The sequence below is a fragment of the Gadus morhua genome, chromosome 6, assembly GCF_902167405.1.
Source record: "Gadus morhua chromosome 6, gadMor3.0, whole genome shotgun sequence".
Taxonomy (NCBI): domain Eukaryota; kingdom Metazoa; phylum Chordata; class Actinopteri; order Gadiformes; family Gadidae; genus Gadus; species Gadus morhua.
The window spans coordinates 20101525-20124056 of record NC_044053.1 but is presented as its reverse complement, the minus strand read 5'-3'; the positions used below and the strand labels follow the sequence as shown (position 1 = coordinate 20124056).

Below are 22532 nucleotides of genomic sequence, written 5' to 3'. Positions count from 1 at the left end.
TCTCAAGCACTCTCTCCCTATCTCTCTCTCTCTCTTCCTCTCTCTCTCTCTCTCTCTCTCTCTCTCTCTCTCTCTCTCTCTCTCTCTCTCTCCCTCTCTCTCTCTCTTGATTTTGTGATGTTGTCACTCCAAACTATCCCCCCAGTATGTTTTTAACAGCAGAACACTCAACTATCACGTCACCACACAAGAAGCCCATTCTCCATCGTTGCCCGCCCAAGCACGCAGAGCATATGAGTGCAGGGCGCCTTAGACCATGCTTCTAGCTCACACACACAACACACACACACACACACACGGCTACAATCAGACCATAAGGGTCATTAGCTGCCTTGTTTGGTTGCAGTCTGCGTGTGCGGTCTGCATCGGTGCGTCGGGGTGGAGAGGCCTGGCTCCGCCTGGCCGGGGGCCGACGGTGAACGAGGTGTCAGAGCCCTGTGACCGGCGGGGCTGCAGCAGCTCATTAAAACTCTGTCAACTGTGAAATGTGTGCGCTAGCTTGCTCTTCACTGGGAGCCAACGGAGGGAGAGCCCTGCTGTTTTCCCAAACACACACTCATGGCTCGCACGCACACAGAAACGTACAATGCACGCGCTCACACTCACATAGTTGCGTACACACTCGCATGCACAAACACACACACACACAGGCTCACCACACAGGCTCACACGCACCCAAGCAACCACACACACACGCACAAACATGCATACAGACCCTGAAATACACATATGCTCACGTGCACACTCATGCATGCTCACACTCCATGGGTCACTTTCGCAGCTGCTGTTCCCTCTCATCTGGGTGTCTCTCTGAGAAGGAATATGGGGCAAGGAGGCTCTCTCAGAAGACATCAAAGCCCCCCATCTCTATGCATGTGTTCCACTTTCGGCTCCGCATTGGATCAGTTGAAAGAAACAATGGCACAATCAATGCCTCGCATTTCATTTGCACGCTTCGACAGCGTCATTTATAAACCCGTTCGGGAAACTTTGGACTGAGCCCACTAATCGTGAAAAAAGAATGGATTACACAGTTCATTGATCTAAAATGGTAATATAGTTTACACAGCAATGCTAAAAATAGACTGCTTGAGAGAAAATGAGTGGATTGTTCGTTTATTTCCTTGCCAGAAATGCTTGGGTCGTCAAAACACACGACATGTGTGCAGATGGCCCATTATTAAACACATATGGGGAATATAACAGAGATATAGACATGGTTTTCTCCACAGATATGAGAATGGATAATTCATCAATTATAAATGAAATCTAATCATCAGGCACTTAAGAGAATAGTCTATTGTAATGGACTTCATAGAAATGAAACATTCACATCAGCCAAGAAGCAAAACAGATTCACTTATTTGCGAGGTGAGATAATGTCCTAAAGATAATCTTCAAATGTATCTTAAATTTTTTATTTATTCGGAGTGAAGAACTCAAATATTAGATAAATGCAACCTCACTTGCAGTAAGTCAAATAATAAACACTTAAAATAAAGAAAACGATTATATTCAAACCAAATGTAAAAGGTTGCCTACCTGGATGGCTGGATGGGTGAAGAGATGTACGGGCGAAGTCACGGAGCTGAGATGTAATAGCGTCCTCTCCCCTTCCCGTACCTGCTCCCTCTAATGCTCCTCCACTGCAGTCGATGACAGATCTCCAAGGGAAACCGATTAGGAGGTGAAACCAACACTCAGCCTCCCCTCCGACCCCGCGCTCCTCCTCTAACTATTTTTCTCTCGCTCTTCCTCCTTCTCTCTCCTCCTCTCCCTTTCTCTCCCTCACACCCTCTATCTCTCTTTCTATCTGGCTCGCTTCTGCTCTTCCTTTCTCTCCCTCCCTCCCTCTTACTCTCTCTATCTCTCTCTGCTACTCTCTGACTCTCACACAAACAAACGCTCTCTTTTTTTGTAACGGTCTCCCTCTCTTTCTCTCTCACTCCCTCTTTTCACAAACACACAGCCTTCGACTCCTGCTCCCCCTGCACGTGTCACACGGACCTAGACCAATACCCACACACACTACTTACCCCCCCCCCCCCCCCTCCCTCCCAGTATCTCTTTGGCTCGGGGCTAAGATGAGGATGTTTGCTAGTCTATCATGTAGCCATGCCGACTAAACTGAGATCGACTGAACCCTACACGCCACAGTGCTGCCGCGGTACGCACCACTAGCGGTGCCTGGGCCGCTGCCAAGAGGCATAGGTCACTCCATTAGCGCCAACTCATTCACGGCTGAGATGGTGTGTATGCACGGGCCCTGAGTGCCCTTCTAAATGGCATGCACTAGGAGCTATGGTAAGGAAGTGGGAGTGTGGGTATGGACCCAGCCGCCCTGCAGTGTATCAGTATCAGTATCACGGAAGCTTTATTACCCGTTAAGGTCACACATGAAACGTTGTTTTTGTTTTCTGATCAGTTCCCTGAAGGAAAAGAGAATGCAGCAGCAGCCCGGATCTACAATGCACATCGTTGGAGACTGGAGAGTGAAAACAACAAACGCACACAGGATGGGATGCCATATGGACCCACTCCATGGGGGATCTGCCACTGGCCGGGGAGGAGTCTAACGTTGAATGAGTCCACTCAGCAGATTCCCCCTACAGCATTTAAAAGTGTTTTGACGCCCATCAGGATGTACGAATGAAACCATTCCATTGGGATTACATAGGATTAAGAAATACCCTTTCTAGATTATGGGTTCTTAATCTGGCGATTAAACAGGCATACCAAATGTATTTAGGATTCAATAAGTAATAATGTATACTGTACACCAAATATGTATTTTTTTGGAGCAAAGGGGATATTGCAGTCTAAAGTTTGTAGTCTGAAGGCCATATTTGTTGGCTGAAGTTTCTGAGGTCACGTGTGAATGGAGATAAGATGAAGTTTAAACAGGTACGGTGAGAGAATGAGGAGACGGTGCAGTGTGTGTAGGAAATGGTCTTGGTATCATTCAAAGCTACCATGGGTGTTACACTCATTATACAGAACAGCAATTTCCTCAAAGGGTAATTCATTTGCAATCATCCATCATTAGACACACTGTGACAGCTACAAGGTCGCGTGAAGTTGGAGGCAGGGGGCACGTGTCTACAGATTCTACATGCAGGATCCTTGGAGTTTTTTTCAGTAAGTAATTTTAATCGGTAGATGTACACACTCGAAAAATGCATACAAGACCTAACCCTTATTTTGTTTATCTACAATTTTCATGCTGGCATTTTTTAAGCAGCGACATTCAATGTATTCCCAATTTGTGTGCTTTTCTTTATCCTTTCTACTTTTAGTGTTAGCACAGTCATGGATCATGGATAAAAAAGGCTTTATGTTGAGCCTTATGGTTAATTATCAGTTAACTTTAATTATGTTAGGTTGACAAAAAAAATGTACATCTAAATGTTTCCTTTACAAATACTCTTTATCGATTACTTCTAACCATATTTGCATGCTTAGGGATTTATATTATTACATAATATTTACGTGGTGACCGAGGTGAACAGAAATAGAGCGCAAGTTTGATCCGCATGAATACAAATGACTACGTCACTCCCGGAACTGTCATGGCGCTGCACACATGCAGTGTCACATAGCAAAAAGTAGACTAGAAGGTAGTGATTTCAGCAGCCTCATTTACGACTTTCAAAACCAAGTTCAACAATTCTGATAATCGGGAGAAGTATACGGTAATTTACTTTCAGATGTGTCAAATGTTACCCTGCCTAGCGCAATCGTTTTCTTCTTGCCTAGTTCCTTACCTGAGTTATTAACATGTTGGTTGGCTGCTGTATTCGTTTTTTAACATAGTGGATAGAGGATATCACATTACCTTAACTTATTATTAACCTGGTTCGGATGTCGGTTAGAGTACTTCAGTCGGTAGATGCCCACAGTTTGGTTTACGTGTGTACGTTCGTTCTTGATGTAAATCAGTGATCAGCAAACTGCTGTATTATATTTAATTTTAATGCATTAAAAAACACAATTTGGCATAATTTGTAAGAAACAAACCACTCAACATGTTGATGCCTAAATTAATTGATACATAAATATGCTGATACACTAACAGGCGGTACCCATCAACGCTGTTCAGAGTGACGACACCGGAAGTTCAAAATGCTTGATCGTCACTTGCACTCTGGAGTTCCCAGATGTGCGGTTCATTCAAAGCTGAATAGAGAGCATCAATTTGGAGATAGAATTACGATTTATGGTTATTAGTAATCAATACGCACATGGTTGGCTCAAGTCGGCAGGAGTATTTTATCTGTAATCAAAGATTACAATAACAAAAAAATGTATCAGCAAACGCTCTAATTGCACAAACAAAGAATACACCATTGGGAAGCTTAATGTTTGATTTATTAAGGCACATTTGGAGGCAGACGCTGATGGAGATGCTATTACCACCGTCTTTGAGCATTGTCCTGTGGTCATAAAGAGGAACGCCTCTGCACCACCATGCACCCCTGGGCCTGTAAGGATGGAGACTATAGCCCTTGATCACAGCTATAACGTTAAAGGGGACACGGGTATAATACGTACTAATTCTGAATAATTATACTAATATTTCTTATTACAAAGTAAAGGTGCTATGTCTTCTACTTACTTCAGCTTTAAATACTGAGGAAAGATGGAATGAGGAGACTGAGAGAAGGGAAAGTGAGAGTTAATAAAGAGGAGTCATGGCTAGTGAGCAGAGACAGGGAGTACTGACACCAGCCAGTCAGCCTGCCGCAAGTAAAGAAGCTATTGAACAGTCAAATGAATGTATTGAAAAAATTAAAGAGATATAGAGAAATAATCAAAAAAAAAGCAAGGCGGCTGAAAAACAAGGTAGGAAACTGCATCTCAATAAGATAATGAAACATTGAAAGTTCCAGAAAACCTTTTCAAAAGACAACATAGGCAGGCCTGCTTGAGCTGCTCCCCCCGCGACCCGACCCCGGATAAGCGGATGAAGATGAGAGATGAGAGAACATAGGCAGTAGGTATCCTACCAGACTCTCATTTCATTTCATTTGCACAGAGAGTCTGGCCTCCCTCCTTTGGGTTAGGGTTCCCCGCCTCACCCGCCTCACTTGAAGGCGGGTGTCTGTTGGAGTTTAAAACTATTGGATCTGCCATAACCATCGCTAACGTTTGACTACAACTCAAACTAGCACACAACCTCAAATTCATTGTTCTCAGCCATCCCTCTGTTCGCTGATTGGACCGGCAATTTTTGGCCAGAGGAAACCCGGGAATATACCGCAAACCCAGACGTAGTACTGAAGGGAAATGAAAATTGAGCGGAAGTACGTAGGCGGGCGGAGCCAGGCTAGGCAGGAGGTAGACTAACCACAAAAGGAATTAACTGGAACAATGAATCAGAAGGCATTAAAAATGTGCCTTGCTGCGGGTTCAAGTCCGTGCAGGAGCTGCAGTTCCCCTTCCGGGAATAAGCCCCTTGCGAAGAAGGATGCGAGGCATCAGATTTGAGCCTGTTGTGTTGACTGAGGTCTTTTGGGTTCGACTCGATGTGAGTGGCTAACTTCCGGGAGCTATTGAGAAGCTCCACGATCCGCCAAAATACGGGTCCATTGGAGTGGACGGAGATTTTGTGTCTCTCTAAATGACTCTGGTACCCATTCCCGAACCCCTTCTACTTAAAGATCAGAAAGGGATATTACATGGCCCCATAAAATGTATTTTTTGTATCTGTGTCCCCAGTTTAGCGACTGGAATCAGGATGGCTGAACCAGGCACTGGTGATGGCAGTGGCCAGGGCATGTCTACGCCTCGGGGCAGGGGCGCGGCTATGGGCCGTAGAATACCTTCTTCCCTCTCTCCTGGTCGCCTTCCCACCATGCGCTCGAGGGACCTCACCCTAGGAGGGGTGAAGAAGGTAGGGCTGATGAAGGATTATCTGTCCTCTGAATCCTCATGGTCTGCTACTACATACAGGCATGATGATGTATAGTTATCCAGTGTCTAGGAGATGTCGGAATTTGGCGTAATACTAAAACCATTTTTAAATGGGTAAACTTTAAAACTATACAATATCATTTCAACCCATGATGGTGAACATTTATTTGTTGCTTTTCAGAAAACGTTTACACCCAACATTATTGGCAGAAAAGCTAAAGAAGAGTAAGTTCCGTAAAATCGTAAAAGATCATATGAAAGACTTTTTATCAACAGTTTGACCTGAAACTGTTTTATTTTGTTTCTCAGAACCAAGGCTGATGGCGAGCATCCGAGGGGCAGGAGGGATGGAGAGCGGGGGGGGCGTGGCCAGAGAGAGAGAGGCAGAGGCCGGGGTCGGCCAGAGGTCATCCAGTCCCACTCCATCTTTGAACAGGGACCTGCTGAGATGACCATGAAGAAGAGAGGTACGCACGAGAAGGGTTGCACAACTACTTTCCTATTGATCAGCAGCACGATAGCCCTTTACAATTAGCCAACGTTGAGCACGTATGCAGAATCTGCGTTGCTACTCTGAGACCACTGACGCCCCTTTGCGCCGGTAGATGACCTATGAGTAGCGGAAGAAAAGCGTAGGCCCGGGCACACAGAGCCATTTTTTTAGTGAAACCGCACAAGCGGATCCGCTGTCCGAAACCTCACTTTTCTGAAACCATGTCGCAGGGTGGTCTCATAGGGCTGCAACAACTAATCGATAAATTCGATATAATCAATAAAAATAGATTACTCGGAGGTGGCACCGTGTGCATCAACAGTCATTCAAAGCAGCGGTAGTGATAACACAACCGGACGGTGTAGAAAGTCCCGTCAGTTAAAAATAGTAATCCAGTTTTTAAATCCATGTTAAAATCGGCAGGATATAGAGGTAGTTAGCTTAAAAAAAAAGTAGCAAACTGTGTCAAATGTGATGTGTTCAGGTCGGCTCAGTAATATGATTGATGTGTTCAAATGCAACACAAAAAAAAAAGAATTTTGACATTTTGGCGAAAACTTAGATAGCATAGAGATAGTAAAGATGGAATTATGACCTGTTTAACATCCTATCTTGAGCTATGATCATGTTATCAGCAATTAAAGCAATAATACAAGTTATAATTCAACAAAATAATAGAAAAGGTTCAGGAGTCTCAAAAATGGCATCAATATCAATAAAAATTAACAAACTCGTGTCATCTGAGAGAAATTAAGATGATTTAATTTCTTTATAACCGTTAGTATTTACCGGTTAAAGATCTTATTGGTTAACCATGGACATCCCTTATATACTGTATATATATATATATATGTATATCATACATTGTATGTTTTTTTTGTGTTATCCCAATTATGTTTTTTTATTTTATCATTTAATATTACTTTTAATAGTTCCGGGATGTTGGTTCGCAGTAATATATACAACCACCAGGTGGTTGTTTCAATTCCATTCAAAAACCTTTATGGCACGACTATTGTTGTGCCATAAAGGTATTACCAATGCATTATTTATCTTTATTTTTCGTACCTGATGGAAGTATGTTTTCTTTCCCTACGAGAGTTTTGTACTTTGTTAATGCATAATAAATTACAAATATTAAAAATATATATGCGTAAATATTGTTTCAATACATTTGTAGTCAAGGCGGGGCCCTACTGTTGTTAAGGCGGTCGCCTTATCCATACAGTGCTGGGGGAAACGATGGAATGCCCTTTGAAGTGTAAGTGTGGGTGTGTTCCTCAGGTACCTATGAGACAGAGAGGGACGCTCCCACCGTGGGTCCATCGCCCATTATCAACATCAAGAAGGAGAAGAGGGAGACGGAGGAAGAAACCAAAGAGATTCTGCGAAAACTGGAACGAGACAACGTGAGTCCCTCGCTCGGTGAACTCTTGAATAAACATGACTTCAACCACACACGTTCTGTGTTCTAATCCCGGCCCACCTTCTGCAGTTCATAGATGATCCTCACCTCTGCAGCGAGGAGAGGAGCTGCCCTGTCCAGCTCCCTCTTGCGGTGTCGGGTTGGGGTTTTAGGGAGGAGTTTACGCCTGAAGTAGCGAAAATTGAAAAGGAGGAGGAGGAGGGCGTTGACTGCATGGAACCTGAAACGAAAGGTACCGGACACTTTGCGGACTATAAGGACTTCAGAGTATCTGTGGATGCCTTTTGTTATTGTAGAAGATATTATTGTGCTAATAGGGAAATCTTTACAGGTCGGCCGCCTGATTGTGCAAAGGTTTTCACATCTGTAAGCAGGTCTCCAAAAAGTCTGGAAATGCTTCCTCCATAGGTGGCACTATAATTCCTTGTCAAAGTTAATGACTCTTTCCTGCTTCCCCTGTTGAGGAACAGTTGTATATAGGCCTTTTTGACACGCTATATTTGCCTCTGTGACCAATAATGTCCATCTGGATAGATACATTTTCTGAGTTTTTCTTATGTGAAGTTATTTGGAAATGTAAATATTGTTATAAGTGAAATGTATTCCATTCCGTAACTCTTCATTATGAGAGGGACTTATCTCAGCAGCCCGAGGGACATGAATCGGGAATAGTTTGGGGGGGGGGGGGGGGGGGGGGGGGGAAGGTGGATGCTGTGGCCGGCAGTTTGTGTAGGCTGTGAATCCTTCTTGTGACCGCTCTCCTAGTGTACAACTGTAAACACCAGATGGAATTATTTCGAATAATAACAAAATAACATGGCTTCATACACACGTATAATCTTTCCAAAGGCATTACCAGAATCAACTCTGGTCCACGCTCGTTCGGTCGACGGGGGCGGAGCTCGTACCTATAAACTTCTTAATCCTCAGGACTGAACCCTCGTATTCAGCTCAACTGTCGGCCCCAGTGGTATGATCGTGACGTGCTTGACACTCTGGCACCCACCGTCCCTGTCCTCTGCTCCCTCCCCCACAGTGAAGCAGGAGCCCACAGAGGTGGAGATCAAGAAGGTGGAGTCTGCGTTCCGGCCCCCCCCGCTGCCCGAGCCCGAGGTTCTGCCCGAGCTGCTCCAGAGGTGGAGCCTGAGCAAAGGGGAGGAGCTGTTCTTCGTGCAGCTGCCCGACTCGCTGCCCGGCCAGCCGCCCAGCATGGAGACCCGGCCCATCAAGACGGAGGTGCAGTCGGCCGACGGACAGGTCATGGTGCAGAAGACGGACCCACAGGTGGACACGCAGCCTCCGGAAAATGGCTCTCGCTGTTTGTATTATATATTTTTTCATCAAGTAAGATGGTTAATTTTTTTTATACTGCATAACAGGAAGACGAAGAGGAGGAGAACAGCTGCACGCTGAAGGACCTCAGAGAGGGCCTTGTGGGGAAGATGTTGGTGCGGAAGTCCGGCCGCGTCCAGCTCATCCTGGGACACATCAAGCTGGACGTTTCTCTGGGAACGTCCTGTGCTTTCCTTCAGGTAAAAGGGCTATTTGTAGACTCAGACCCTGTTTAGACACCCTCCACATATTTTCCACAAATTTTCAAAACATCCGGCTGTGTATTCTGCTCATCTGTTACCATATCTATTTCCTTTTAAGGCTAGAGTAAGTTCGATTTCACCACTCCCTTCAGGCCTCCTTACAACGCCATTCCCCAAAACCCATGACTAATACTTTAGAATTAGCGCTGCCTAGCCTGCTTGAAGACTCCGATCATAGTAAGAGTGCATGGGCAGAGTGGCACAAGTAGTCTGGTAGAGAGAGGGGCCGGTAGTCATTCCATCAGTCTGAATGATGGGCTTATTACAGGACTGGACAGCCTAAGACACTTGATTGCACTTATTTTTAGTGAGAGCATTTGGTTTTATGTGTTAGAATTTTTTTTAAACAAATCATAAATTGCTAAATTGCCTCTTCTAGCTTTTCTGTCACGTTTCATCAATATATTTAGTCTTTTATTGGAAATGTTACTTTTTTTTTTAACCCCATTTTCTTTGTTTTTCTTGTTCCAGGAACTGGTATCTATTGGGACAGAAGGCCGGACAGGGGATATGACCGTATTGGGTCACATCCAACACAAAATGGTCTGCTCACCAGACTTTGAAGCACTCCTAGAAAGCAACATATAATGCTGCTGAAGGCCATGTGAATGGTGGACAGTCCTTTTTGGACCTTATGTTTGTACCTTAAGTACAAAAAATAAGTGTTTGCTATCACCTAAAGAAATGTATAAATATTGTAATAATAGTGTTCGTTTTGCATTTTGATTCATATTGGTGGTTGAAAACTTCTATATGATTAAACAATTGTTTTGTTTTTGTTGTATAGACACAATTATCAATACTATTATTAATTGATGTACATGTGTGAATAAACAGATTTTTGACATCCCAAGTGCCAATTGTGCTGACTTTTTATATATTATAGTGTCCTATAAATGGTAGGATGTATATTACCATTTTTAGATATTGACATTAAGTTGAATGCTTTTCATTTTCTCGTTTTAGGTTTTATAGTTTTTTATAACATTCATTTTCATAAAAACGGTATCTTGAAAGCCCTTCTATTGGCGGCCAAGTGTCAGATCAGTGAGAAACCGATTAAACTGTTTCTGCTCATCGCTACAACGATGAACAGGAACAAAAGACCAGCTTCTCACTGATCTTTATTGTCTGCTCATCGCTGTAGTGATGTTCAGGCACCACCAGGCGTCATATGTGACCCCTCGTCTCCAGCCCAGGCTTGCCTGGGTCCGGACTGTTTCTATAGGACAAGATGTGCCCGGCCCGCTCCGGGCTTGTTTCCCCCGGATCGAGTTCACAGTCGCACAGACAAAGACGGACGGTGATGAGCGCCTCCCGAACTGCTTACTGTAACAGTACGAAACTTACTTCCCCTCTCTTTCAGCGGTATATCAGCTTTTCATTGTCCCTGTATTAAATGACCGACCGCAAATGAACACAAACGTGAGTAATATGCCGTCGTTAATCTATATCGTGTATGTAGCCCGGTGGACCGGGGAGCATGCTAACTAGCGCATCGCTGGATCACTAGTCCTAGCATGCTAGTAACGAGCTAATTTTAGCATTCGCTCCTCCGCGTCCGGGGAGCGATATACTCTTTTATTTTAAGGTTAATTAAACACTGGTCATTTTGTCCCCGTTGCCTTCCGGACGTGATTGACATGCACGCCGTTTTATCGTGAAGGGAGCAGCACCAGCCCACACACGGCCCGCCGGTCTCTGTTGTTAACATCACAGCTGGTTCATATGTAGTCCGTGCTTTGGTCCCAACGGGCCACTAATCAGACCACTGCGGGGTGTTGTCCCACCGGCTTACTAACCAGACAATTGTGGGGTGTAGTCCTGGTCACTAACCAGACCATTAAGGGGTGTAGTCCTGGTCACTAACCAGACCACTGCGGGTTGTAGTCCTGTCACTAACCAGACAACTGCGGGGTGTAGTCCGGTCCCATGGGTCACTAACCAGACAACGTCGTGGTCAGTCCGGTCTCCACCGGGTCACTAACCAGACTACTGGGGTGTCGTCCCAACACGGAGTAGTGAAGTACAGCCGCCTGCTTTGACTGTTGTTTCTAACTATTGTCCTACAGGAGAGTGAAAGTGACCTGCTGGTTTTGTGTATTTCAGGTCTCTAAAACCGAGCAGGGTGACATGGTTTCCACCCGCTATGCGTTACCTCTCTTATCCACTGTTGAAGCTGCGTGGGACCACCTGCTGGGTGTGGGGACCAGACCTGCTGCAGAAACCACATAACTGACGCCACATCTCACCTCCATCGTCCGCTCGGAGTTGCTTTTGGTTTAAATTTAAACCGATGGATGGGTTTTTATAATGAAACGAAATGATATTGCCGCCGATGAAGAAAAGAAAAACGACTTGCGTGGACATGGACTCCTTTGTGTGAAATCTGATTTGCTAGACCATTTAATGAATGTTGTGTTCTGACATCAGGGACTAGGGCCGCTTTAGGTCCATGAAGTAGCAGCAGCAACAACACTTTCTGTCTTATTCGTAAAGAGATTGCCGGACTTCAAGATGGGGCTCTTCTTCAACCCCTTCAACAACTTGATATGCATTCTCCTGGGCATCTCCCTCACCGTGTGGTTCACCATGCTCCTCGTCTTCATCATCGTGCCGGCCATCTTTGGGGTGTCGTTTGGAATCCGACGGCTCTACATGAAAACATTACTGAAGGTCTTTAAGGTAAGGGTTAAAGTGCCGAATAATTGTATGAAGGTAAAGTCCCCTTTCGAGACGGGTCTTTTCTGTCACAATAAAGTGTACACGTGAACACTTAATTCTCAACATTTCCTCTTGCCACATTGTACCGCTCCTTACCTCCCTTCTTTCTTTAAGAATTTGGCTTCAAGGGGATTTCTTGTGATTACCATGCGGCTGACCTCTTAGTCTAAAGTTATTTACAACTAGTTGGCCGAGACCTTTCCCTGCTCTCTCCAGCTTGAACTGAACCCAGGCAGGTAAATGCACAAGGGTATGACTCAGTCGGGACTGCACAAGATTAAAGCACTATAAATACACTATTTATAATGGCATTCGTTTCAACATCCTGAAATGGCAGGGTTTCAACTCTATTTGGAAAAAGGCCATTGGACAATGAAACCAAAGATGTTCATCTGTCTTCTAAATCTCCTCTCTAAAATTGTCCCAGCAGGGTCCTTGGAGAGCTTTCTAGGAAAGGTCAGGGGGCGTGGGGGGGGCTGGTACAGCCCTTTGAATGTCTGTGCACATGTAAATCGGAGCATGATTTCAATGGCTCTATAAATGATGGCTCGTTAGAAGCCCCATGCTTGGCTCTTATTGATTTATCCTGTTTGTCTTTGTTTTGGGGTGTGTGTCGGAAGGAGGCCTATTATGTAAGAACCTCTTCCACACCCAGTTCTCTAGAAACACATGTTGGCTGTGTTCCATTTCACAGAAATGCAGTCACCTCTCTATGTGGGGCACGGTCTAGAGGCGTGTTATGGCAAGGCTTATCAGACGAGAGGCTAGCAGAAAAAGGGTTTGATTGTCTTTGGGCATTATTTGTATTGATAGTGACATTGCTTTGGAGTATTTGTATGACTAGTTTCTTCAAACCCATGACTAAATTGGCTTTACTGGAAGATGTAGTTTTAACAAGGTGTCATAACATGTTTATCTCCATAAAACGGTGATCCCAAATTGAGACATTTTATTAAAATCATCCTCCTTTTAGGTTTCAGTGGGAGATTTATATATGCTTTTCTCTGCCACAGCAGTGTAAGCCCTCAGTTCAAGTCAAAGGAACAGGGAGGAGGTTTTCAAAACGACAACCAGTGCTGCAGGCAAAAACCTTTTTTTGTGTACATGCATTCTTGGCATTCTTTTAACCTAACACCGCTGCCTTATTGGTGCTACAGCTTTCATTCTGTCCTAGCCCAGCGCAACCTGATGCCTTTTTGAATATAACATACAGCCGCAACATGTTGCATAATGTCAAAGTAAATGGTGAGGGTAAGAATTGTACCTCGATGCAAACTGTGTTGTCAACATCTGTTCCCCCCCTCCCCCAATCTGGCCCCCTTCTCTCCCCTTTTCTTCCCGACCTGTAGAAGGAACACTTTGTTCTCTTCCCTAAGTTCTCGCTTGTTTATTTATTTTTATTCTTGAAACATCTGCTTGGGTTTTACCAGTCCGCCTGCTTTGAACTTAAATCAATACATTGAACAATAAATGAACCATAAGTCAATTCATTCAGTATTATTTCACCAAATCATACTGAATGTTTATTGATTGATGTATTTGACTGCAAGTGTTCTTTCATATTGTCGGTTCTTCGTCAAAGTTTACCAACCATGAATAATGGCCCAAAAACACCGCGGCCCGAAACCTTTCAGTAACTGTGACGACAGCGTCCAAGACGAGCCCATCTGGATGGTAGCGTGACTTCTTCTCTTCTGTCTCCCAGTGGGCGACGCTTCGGTTAGAGAGGGGCGCCAAGGAGAAGAACCATCTGCTGTACAAACCCTACTCAAATGGTATGTTAGCGATTGGTTTATCCCTTCTCCGTGCGTTAATATGGAAGCACCAAAGTACAGACCAACCCCATGTCCTCTCCCTGCCCCTCCGGTCTCTCCCCCTCAGCCATCATCGCCCGGGAGCCCACCTCCCTGGAGCAGGAGATCAAGGAGATCCGCCGCAGTGGCTCCAACCGCGACCTCAACTCGGCCTCGGAGTTCGAGATGTCGGACATCTTCTACTTTGCGCGCCGCGGCGTGGAGAGCATCATGGACGACGAGGTGACCAAGCGCTTCAGCGCCGAGGAGCTCCAGTCCTGGAACCTGCTGACCCGCAGCAACTACAACTTCCACTACATCAGTCTGCGGCTCACCGTGCTGTGGGGCCTGGGCCTGCTAATCCGCTACGGCTTCCTGCTGCCGCTCAGGTGCTTGCTCCGTGTGTGTAGAGCCGACCTCATCCTCCACACTGAACCACATTATGGGGTCAATCTACCCCCTTCTGGCCCTCCACACTACACCACATTATGGTGTCAATCTACCCCCTTCTGACCCTCCACACTACACCACATTATGGTGTCAACCATCTTCCTCCTGGCCCTGACACTACACCACATTAGGGTGAAAACCATCTTCCTCTTGGCCCTCCTCATTAACCCCATTTTGGTGTCAACACATCTTAGGCCACACTCAGCCGGACACATTTCCAGCCCAGAACACTGAAACGATTATCAAAGCGGGTGAATCGCCCTCGTAACCGTTAGTAGTCTGGAGGATGGGAAGAGTGTCTGTTTGTGAGGACAGTGGGGGGTCTTTGTCCCGGGGTCCAGACATCAGCGGCTGGATAATGTGTTAGGTTTCATTGTGGATGGGGAGCTCTTCTGTAGCGCTAGTAGAATGGACATCAACATTGTGTTTTCTTAGGACAGTATGTTATGCAAATAGTTATGTAAATGATATGATACAAATTTCCAACTGAAAAGATATTTATGGCCGTTTATACATGTATAAATTACTAACTAACTTGCTATCACATGTGGTCTGTGGAATAGACAATATGTTTCTGTGATGTAAGAGGAGATGGAGCGGCCGATTGGTTAACTGGCTCTGTTAAGCCCGCCCAGTAACTTGGCCTCCGCCTGGCAGAGTGCCACTCAGCAGTGGCCAGACACATCAGGCCACTGCTGGGTGCAGACAGGCCACGGTCCCACCAGAGTTCCCCATCCTTCCTCTCTGTGCTGTCATCAGGGCTCGGAGGACGAGGATCTGCCCCTCTAGCCTGATGGCCATTTCACCTTTTATGTTAATGCATCCATTAATCTCGACTCATCCTTCCTCCCAATGTGTTTGGCTCAGCTGAACGGCTTAACTGTGCTGCTAATGTGTTCTATTAATGTGTTCTATTAATGTGTCCTGCTGCGTAAGGGACCAAGTGTAACTGATTGTGGAATGGGGTAGATTTATAGGAAAAAGGTGACCTGCTTCTGTGGGGTAACACCAGCTATTTTTGAGGAGCTTTACCCTTCTACCTCACTTGCAGAATAGTTTCCCCGATCATGGTGTCTAGGATTACTGTTCCCCTGGCTGAACCTCTGTGGCCTAACGTGTTGTGTTCCATGACAGGGTCACGCTGGCCTTCACTGGGGTTGGTCTCCTGGTGTTTCTCACCTCCATCGTGGGACTGCTTCCCAACGGCAGGTAGGATTATGGTGGTTCATGTTCTGTGAAAATCATTACGATTAATGATTGGACTTCGTTTTGGAAGAATCTTTTATTAAATTATTAAGATTAATTTTCATAACATTTGAGGCCTGACGACTCCAGAGACTCGGTCGAGTCCTGTAGGCGGACCCTAACGACCTCTGTGTGTTCTTTAGGGTGAAGAACTACCTGAGCGAGAAGGTGCACCTCATGTGCTACAGGATATGCGTCCGGGCGCTGACCGCCATCATTACCTACCACGACAGGTAACGTGTGTGTGTGTGTGTTTGTGTGGCATTTTTACTTAGCCAACGGATTAGGGCTGCAGGATATATCGGCCATGTAAGATATATTGATATAATATCCAAGGGGATTCAAGATTTGACAATATCGTTTATATCGATATATGCGTTAAAATCGTCAGTTTTCCGCCTCAAGCGTCTTTGTTTGCCTTGGAGACTGTGAGCGCGATCCCTCCCCCTCCCACTCTGTCCTTCCAAACGTGCGCAAAGACGCCTCATTCCCTCCCCCGCCGCCTTCACAACACAACAAGCATGGAGGATACCGGTAAAGAAAGCGAGACGGCAGCGGGAGACGAAATTGTTTCAAAGAGGAGAAACAACGTCTCCATATTATGGAAATGGTTTGGGTTGAAAAAAACAGATGACTAGCAGCTGAAGGTCATCTGTAGAGAGTATAGCAAAACCGTTGCGGCTAAAAGTGGATGCACGACAAATCTGTTCCACCATTTACAGCAGCGGCACAAAGTGCAGTATGAGGAATGCGTAATAAAATCTGTGGCTGTGCTGTTGCATCACCGGCCGCGAAAGCTTCTTCTGCCCCGAAACAATGTCTTTTGCAAGCCTCCTTCACTCGTGGTGAGCCATATGGCAGGAAAACCACGTAAAGTCACAAGCCGCGTGGAGATATATCATTAAAGCGGTGGCCTACCACATCGCAAAAGACTTGATCCTGTTCGCAACGGTGGCCCAGGATGGTTTCAAAAAGTTGCTTCAAACAATGGACCCAAGGTACAACTTGTCAAATCGAAATTATTTGAAAATGAAAAACTGTTCCCTTTTCTTTTAAACATGTTCATTCAATTTAACATTCTAGCACTTGGCACATGTGCCGGACAGAGTTCCTTAATGGCACAACCAATGTTTTAACTGGCTATTTGTGTAACCTTCAAAGTGATCCATTTTGTTGAAAATAACGATACAAAATCACGTGTTTTAATAAAACTGCTTGCAACATCTCACATGTGGCTTTTGACGTACAAAAAAAGCATCTAACCCACTCTATAGAAAATATCGAGATATATATCGTATATCGCTATTCAGCAAAAAAATATCGGGATATCGTATTTTGCGCATATCGTGCAGCCCTACAACGGATCAGTTATTTGGGATTAGCTCTAATTAGCAAGCATCCAAAGTCTGGGAGCAGTCCAGTGGGTTGTTGGCAGTGTCTTGATTTAACAGGTTGTTAACTACGATGGCTGGCTACATAAGTGTGGCACTTTGCCAAAAGTGTGTACTTTGAGTGTTGTGACTATCACTGGCAGTTTACTTGTTGTGTTCACGTAGTTTGGTTTACATCTTCAAACGCAAGTAAACAGTATTTAAAATTACAGTATTGATATTGCTATATAACTATTGGTAATAATTGGTTAATGGTGCCAAAATTCAAACAATTACCACTTGAACCATTACATTAAATATTCCTGAGAACAGCAATGTGACGTGTCTGCATGTTTGTTGATGGAGTAACGTCTAACTGAGTAATTACTGTAACAGAGTCCCGTCCAATCTAACGCTACACAGAGGTGTGACCGTTTAAAGTAAACACAAAGGCCTGCTACGGTGAACCGGCGAGCTGATGACCTGTCAGGGCCCTCGCTGAGCGCTGCCGTCGTCCTGGGATGACGTGGGAGGTTGTTTACTGCAGGCGTATGCCAGCCTCCCCAGGTGCATTTGCATTGAGTTCTCGTCTTTCTAGATTTTCTAGCCTCAGAGCAATCCGAAGAAATGATCACAGCACAGGCAGAACCACACCCACGTGACACCACAACATGTACATTTTAACGTGTAGGGCCTTAAGCGGGCGACTTTGTACAAAGCGACTCCATTCATACACACGTTCACACAGCGACGGCAGAGTCAACCATGCAAGGTGACAGCCAGCTCGTCTGGAGTAGTTAGGGTGAGGCGTCTTGCTCAGGGACACCTCGACACTCAGCTAGGAGGAGACAGGGATCGATCTAGTAACCGGTTAAAGTCAACCTGCTCTACAACCTGAGCTACTGACGTACCCATATGTAGATATTAATTAAAGGTGCAAGCCTTCAGAAATATTTCATTCGGTATCCACCCGCACTACAATGTGTTGAAGGTTTGCAGGTTGGCTCAAATATGTACTTGCTTCCTTTAATGAGTCTCTGGCTCTCTCAGCCTTGATGAGCCTCTGTGACTTGCCTCTGGAACGTAGGCTTGGGGTAATGCATGCCTCCCGGTTCACAAACCTCATGTTCAAGTCCTCTTCTCTGCAGTGGTAACCGGAGTCTCTTTATGCGTCTGCCGTTCTGACTACTGGCCTCTTTATTTCAACACTCCTCTGTATTTCCTGTAATAAATGTATCCACCTTGGGCGTCATCATTTGATGTTGACACTCTTCCTGTCTGGCTTCCTCAGCGAGAACAAACCCAAGAACGGAGGAATCTGTGTGGCCAACCACACCTCGCCTATCGACGTCATCATCCTGGCCAGCGACGGATGCTACGCCATGGTAACCACAGCGCTCCACTGAAGGGGCTAGCATACAGAGATCAAGCACCTATTCTCCCAGGATGGCTGCTCCCAGATCAGCTAGCTGTATTTGTATTGTGCGTGTGTTCTAGGTGGGTCAGATCCACGGGGGGCTGATGGGGGTCATCCAGCGGTCTATGGTCAAAGCCTGCCCACACATTTGGTTTGAACGCTCTGAAGTCAAAGACCGCCATCTAGTGGCCAAAAGGTAACACAACACCCATGCTATTATCACACAGGACTCTTGCTCTGCGTTAATGTCAGGAGTTTAATTGGATATTAATTGCGAAAAACAATACTTGTTATGCTAACAGTTTCACATTTCTTTTTTCACAGGCTTAGTGACCATGCAGAGGATAAGTCCAAGTTGCCTATTCTCATTTTCCCAGAAGGTAGGATTGTGCCTTTCAGTTGAAGAAAAACTGAATGTTGTAACGGAGTTTTTAACTTTTTATTCATGAACTCGTTTGTTCCAAACCCAGGGACATGCATCAACAACACCTCAGTCATGATGTTCAAGAAAGGCAGTTTTGAGATTGAGGCCAAAGTCTACCCTGTAGCCATCAAGGTTAGTCATCGCTGCATTGTGTCTGTATGTTGCTTTTCAAAGTCACTCTGACCATACACAGGCTACACCCTCCTTATTTACATCGTAGAGCACCGTGTCCGTTGAAACGTGTTAATGGTGTTTTGTCCTCCAATGTCTCAGTATGATCCCCGTTTTGGAGATGCCTTCTGGAACAGCAGCAAGTACGGCATGGTCAGCTACCTGCTGCGGATGATGAGCAGCTGGGCCATCGTGTGCAGCGTGTGGTACCTGCCCCCAATGTTCAGAGAGGTGAGTGCTCCACCGTGCTCCTGCTCTTAAAGAGATGTTGTTAAAGGAGAGCCAACTGATTACGATTTGCAAACGAAATGACAAATCGAAGCGTCTGTGATTGGCCAATGGTTTCCCCATATCAGAGAAGAGATGTCCTGAGGGGCAGAAATGAACCGGGAGCAGTCAAACGTGAGCTTAGAGGCTGGCACAGTTAACTTGAAACTGATATTTTCTCAGCACAGCCTCGCCAGCATTAGCCTGTTAGCATGTTCACAGAATATTGTGCGCACGACGAGTTGGCCCAACGACAAGAATTTCTTCAGAAAATGCACATGCGGGGACATAGCTAGTTTACATTGTCGTTTCATATTTTTTTGCATATGGTTCATTACAATTGGGTACCAAAGCAACTATCCAGCGAAGAGGCATAACCATAGGATAACTTGATGAGGTAATGGACTCAATCAATTGCGCCGGTACTATAAAACAGACAGATGCAGAATAGAGCTTAGTGAAAGACCGGGCTACCCTCTTCTTTAAATGTGCAATGACAATCATCCACGCTGTGATGTGCAATATTCCTCAGGAGTGCTGTAGGGTTTTTGCTGGACTTTCCTATAGTCATTGATGGAATTCAAGGAAAGATATGTGTCCCAGCCTTCCTCACTTTGAGTTACATTCCCCTATCCCTGTGATGCGTACATCCTGCACACGGTTCCCTGAACACATCCACAATGTAACCTTCTGTAGAGCACCAGACTCAGACAGCGTGTTGTCATGCCTCTGTTGACAGGAAGGGGAGGATGCCGTGCAGTTCGCCAACCGAGTCAAAGCTGCCATCGCCAGGCAAGGAGGACTAGTAGACCTACTCTGGTGAGCATACTGAAAACGAGTCGTGGTTGGTTCACTATTTGGTAATAAATCTGTGGTAATATCACTGGTAATAACTTTTGAGATATGTGGTTATAGTGCTTACCCAATAGTGGACTAGCTAAAACAGTCAACTACTTACCAGTACAAATAAGCAGTAGCCAATAGGATGTCTGTACCCAGTATTGACACAGTGTTGCTGACCGCATTGGCTTTGGTTTGTCCGTTCAGAGTTCCCCTAGACTCTGCATAGCCCCCCCCGCCCCCCCACACCCCTCTTATGCACTCATTGTATGTTGTATGTCCTTGCACTTAAAAAATAGTACTAAGCATTGTGTAGCTTCTTATGCTAGCTTTCTTATTGTTAGCTCTTGGCACTTGCTTCTAAAAACATCCTTACTGTACCGACAGCGTTATATTGTTTCTCCTTCTTCTGACAAATGTACTCATTGTAAGTCGATAGATAAAAGCGACCTGCTAAATGTAATATAAATGTCTACAGGGACGGAGGGCTGAAGCGGGGGAAGGTAAAGGATACCTTCAAGGAGGAGCAGCAGAAGCTGTACAGCAAAATCCTGGTGGGAGCCCAAGAGGACCGCAGCCGCTCCTGAAGCCCCTGAGAGGAGTGGACATGGGCCAGGAGCTCCAGCCAGGAGCCACGCAGAGTTGTGGGAGGTGCCGGGTTGGACCGCTGAATCCAGCCTGAGAGGCTCCCGGTCTACCAGGACCCCAGGACGGACTAAGGCCCTCCCTGGTGTCCACCCTTCCCTGTAAGACCCCCCCTGGGTGCAGCCTGGGCAGCATACGGTGGGCCTCATCGCTGCCCCCTCCCAGTCTCCCTCATGGAATGTTCCAATGGGAGGCCGGACTTTGTTCTTGTTATTTGGTTAGACTGTCAATACGGTGCACACAAAGGAGGCCAAGTGATTTCATTTTGTCTTGTCAAATGTTTTTGTATTCATCCTGTGGCATTGTATTTTTTTCAGTAGTTATGATTTTCAGATTTTCCTTTTTATTAGCCCGTTTGTTATTGTTAACGATGTTGAAAGTTACAGCTCTGTTACTAATCTGAACTAGGATAATACGGAACTCCCAAGGATACAGCTGGTTGGTCTCGAGACAGACAACGAGGAACTCATGACCGGCTAGTATCCAACGCGGCGTAGGCGACAGTAGTGCCATTTTTGTTACGTAATAGCTATGAATATATTTCTATGGTGTTTATATCTCGAAGAGGTTTTACATTACAGTCCAGATTGTATGTGCAAAGTCGCCAATGTTGGGCTTCTGTTTAGGAGATGTCCTCCAGTTACTGGTTCCTTTCTGTGCTTGTTTTTCGCTGAATGTTTACTCGTCACATCATGAAGTTAAAAATATCTCCACTCCAGGATCTGGACAGAGGTTGTGAAGATGTGACCCAGCTAATGTCCTCGTTCCAGCTAATATGCACCACAGTCCATCACTAAACCTGTAGCTCCAGCCTGGGAAGGGGCCATCGAGCACGTATTCCCCACCACTCTTTTTACACCACCTTTATCAAACATCTTGTTCGGAGCGGGACACTGGAGGGTTTTTCCTCGTTCTTTCGGCGCTTGCCAAGCGCTCCATTCACTCCTGTTCCACTGCTCCATTCTTCCTCCTCCTGGCCCGGTTCCTGACAGAGTCCCCGTGAGAGACTTGGACTGGGTTTGGGTTCTGTTGAAGACTGGCCCGACGGAGGGAAGCCCTGGCCGTTCCGCCAGACACCGGCGGCCCGGCTCTGCTGTGTTATCAGGAATAGCCCGTAAGATGTTACATGTCTGTCAGAATAAAAGTTCTAAGATTGTGACTTTAAGCCTTGTTTAATATTCTTAGAGGCTGTGTCCATGTGAACATGGGCTGTCTACTCAGAATCTCTGCAGGGACAAAGCCCAGAATGCAGTTGCTCTCCCACTTAGCCTTGCTTAGCGTTGGGAGCAACCCGCCCCCCAACGCATGGCAACCACCTCGAGATGGAAATGCGACTAAAGAACACGGTTCCGGAAAGAGAAGTCTGAGCTGCCAAATGGCTCGACAAGTTCCTTGTGTGGCGCAAGCAAAGGCTCTGCTGGTGGTCCTTTAACTGTTTGCTTCCCCTGGGCATCTTGTGTTACTGCTAGAAGATGGTGAACCCCCAGCCCTACATGCGTTTATGCTATGAGGAGAGGTTAATACTTGTATCAGCGACGCTCTAAACACAATATGGTACCGGCTGTTACACGTTATGAACAATATGAAGGGCTCACTATTGAGTTTAATTGTTTAATCCAAAGATATAGTCCAGTGTTGAATCTCATTGGTTTAGTTGAGCATATGAATGTCCAGGTCAGTGCCCTTCTATATCCCGGGAATGTATGAACAGACTCATTCCACAGTGAATGATGATTCTCTAATGAAGGGTTTATCGGCC

At 45.6% G+C, this 22532-nt stretch overlaps 3 protein-coding genes across 9 annotated transcripts in view; 2 read left to right on the top strand and 1 right to left on the bottom strand.

The window, feature by feature from the left end:
• The window catches only part of phyhip (phytanoyl-CoA 2-hydroxylase interacting protein), a 7525-nt gene extending 5650 nt beyond the window's left edge, over positions 1-1875 (bottom strand). For 2 of the 4 annotated variants that reach the window (XM_030358162.1, XM_030358165.1), the window contains exon 1: positions 1543-1834. The gene's annotated coding sequence lies outside the window, so the exon portion shown is untranslated. Of the gene's footprint in view, positions 1-1542 lie in introns of all 4 variants that reach the window. The other 2 variants (XM_030358163.1, XM_030358164.1) reach the window with 2 other exon arrangements.
• A 1660-nt stretch (positions 1876-3535) lies between these two features.
• On the top strand, positions 3536-10280 carry polr3d (polymerase (RNA) III (DNA directed) polypeptide D). Of its 3 annotated transcripts, none has more exons than XM_030359435.1 (9): positions 3536-3692; positions 5724-5893; positions 6095-6138; positions 6223-6380; positions 7691-7815; positions 7902-8064; positions 8869-9116; positions 9212-9364; positions 9899-10280. In XM_030359435.1, the coding sequence occupies exons 2-9, from the start codon at positions 5738-5740 to the stop codon at positions 10013-10015; spliced, it is 1164 nt and encodes a 387-aa protein (XP_030215295.1). In that variant the 5' UTR covers positions 3536-3692; positions 5724-5737; the 3' UTR covers positions 10016-10280. The 3 variants fall into 3 exon arrangements, with proteins under 3 accessions (XP_030215295.1, XP_030215296.1, XP_030215297.1); XM_030359436.1 differs by having other exon boundaries at positions 3542-3692; positions 5719-5893; XM_030359437.1 differs by lacking the exon at positions 3536-3692 and adding an exon at positions 5327-5629.
• Positions 10281-10652: 372 nt separating this feature from the next.
• gpat4 (glycerol-3-phosphate acyltransferase 4) lies at positions 10653-21938 on the top strand. 2 transcript variants are annotated; one of them, XM_030358983.1, is made up of 13 exons: positions 10653-10852; positions 11537-12112; positions 13857-13926; positions 14033-14333; positions 15529-15603; positions 15783-15872; positions 18301-18394; positions 18507-18622; positions 18751-18806; positions 18897-18982; positions 19124-19252; positions 20028-20107; positions 20607-21938. In XM_030358983.1, exons 2-13 carry the CDS (start codon positions 11945-11947, stop codon positions 20713-20715), a joined length of 1374 nt encoding a protein of 457 aa, XP_030214843.1. In that variant the 5' UTR covers positions 10653-10852; positions 11537-11944; the 3' UTR covers positions 20716-21938. The 2 variants fall into 2 exon arrangements, with proteins under 2 accessions (XP_030214843.1, XP_030214844.1); XM_030358984.1 differs by having other exon boundaries at positions 10667-10764.
• The last annotated feature ends 594 nt before the right edge of the window (positions 21939-22532 follow it).

Coding starts and splice junctions, on each gene's coding strand:
- polr3d (XM_030359435.1), top strand. CDS start 5,738: ATGGCTGAACCAGGCACTGGTGATGGCAGTGGCCAGGGCATGTCTACG. Junction 6,139..6,222: donor GGCAGAAAAGCTAAAGAAGA/GTAAGTTCCGTA, acceptor TTTGTTTCTCAG/AACCAAGGCTGATGGCGAGC. Junction 9,117..9,211: donor TGCAGAAGACGGACCCACAG/GTGGACACGCAG, acceptor ACTGCATAACAG/GAAGACGAAGAGGAGGAGAA.
- gpat4 (XM_030358983.1), top strand. CDS start 11,945: ATGGGGCTCTTCTTCAACCCCTTCAACAACTTGATATGCATTCTCCTG. Junction 15,604..15,782: donor GGACTGCTTCCCAACGGCAG/GTAGGATTATGG, acceptor TGTGTTCTTTAG/GGTGAAGAACTACCTGAGCG. Junction 20,108..20,606: donor GGACTAGTAGACCTACTCTG/GTGAGCATACTG, acceptor AAATGTCTACAG/GGACGGAGGGCTGAAGCGGG.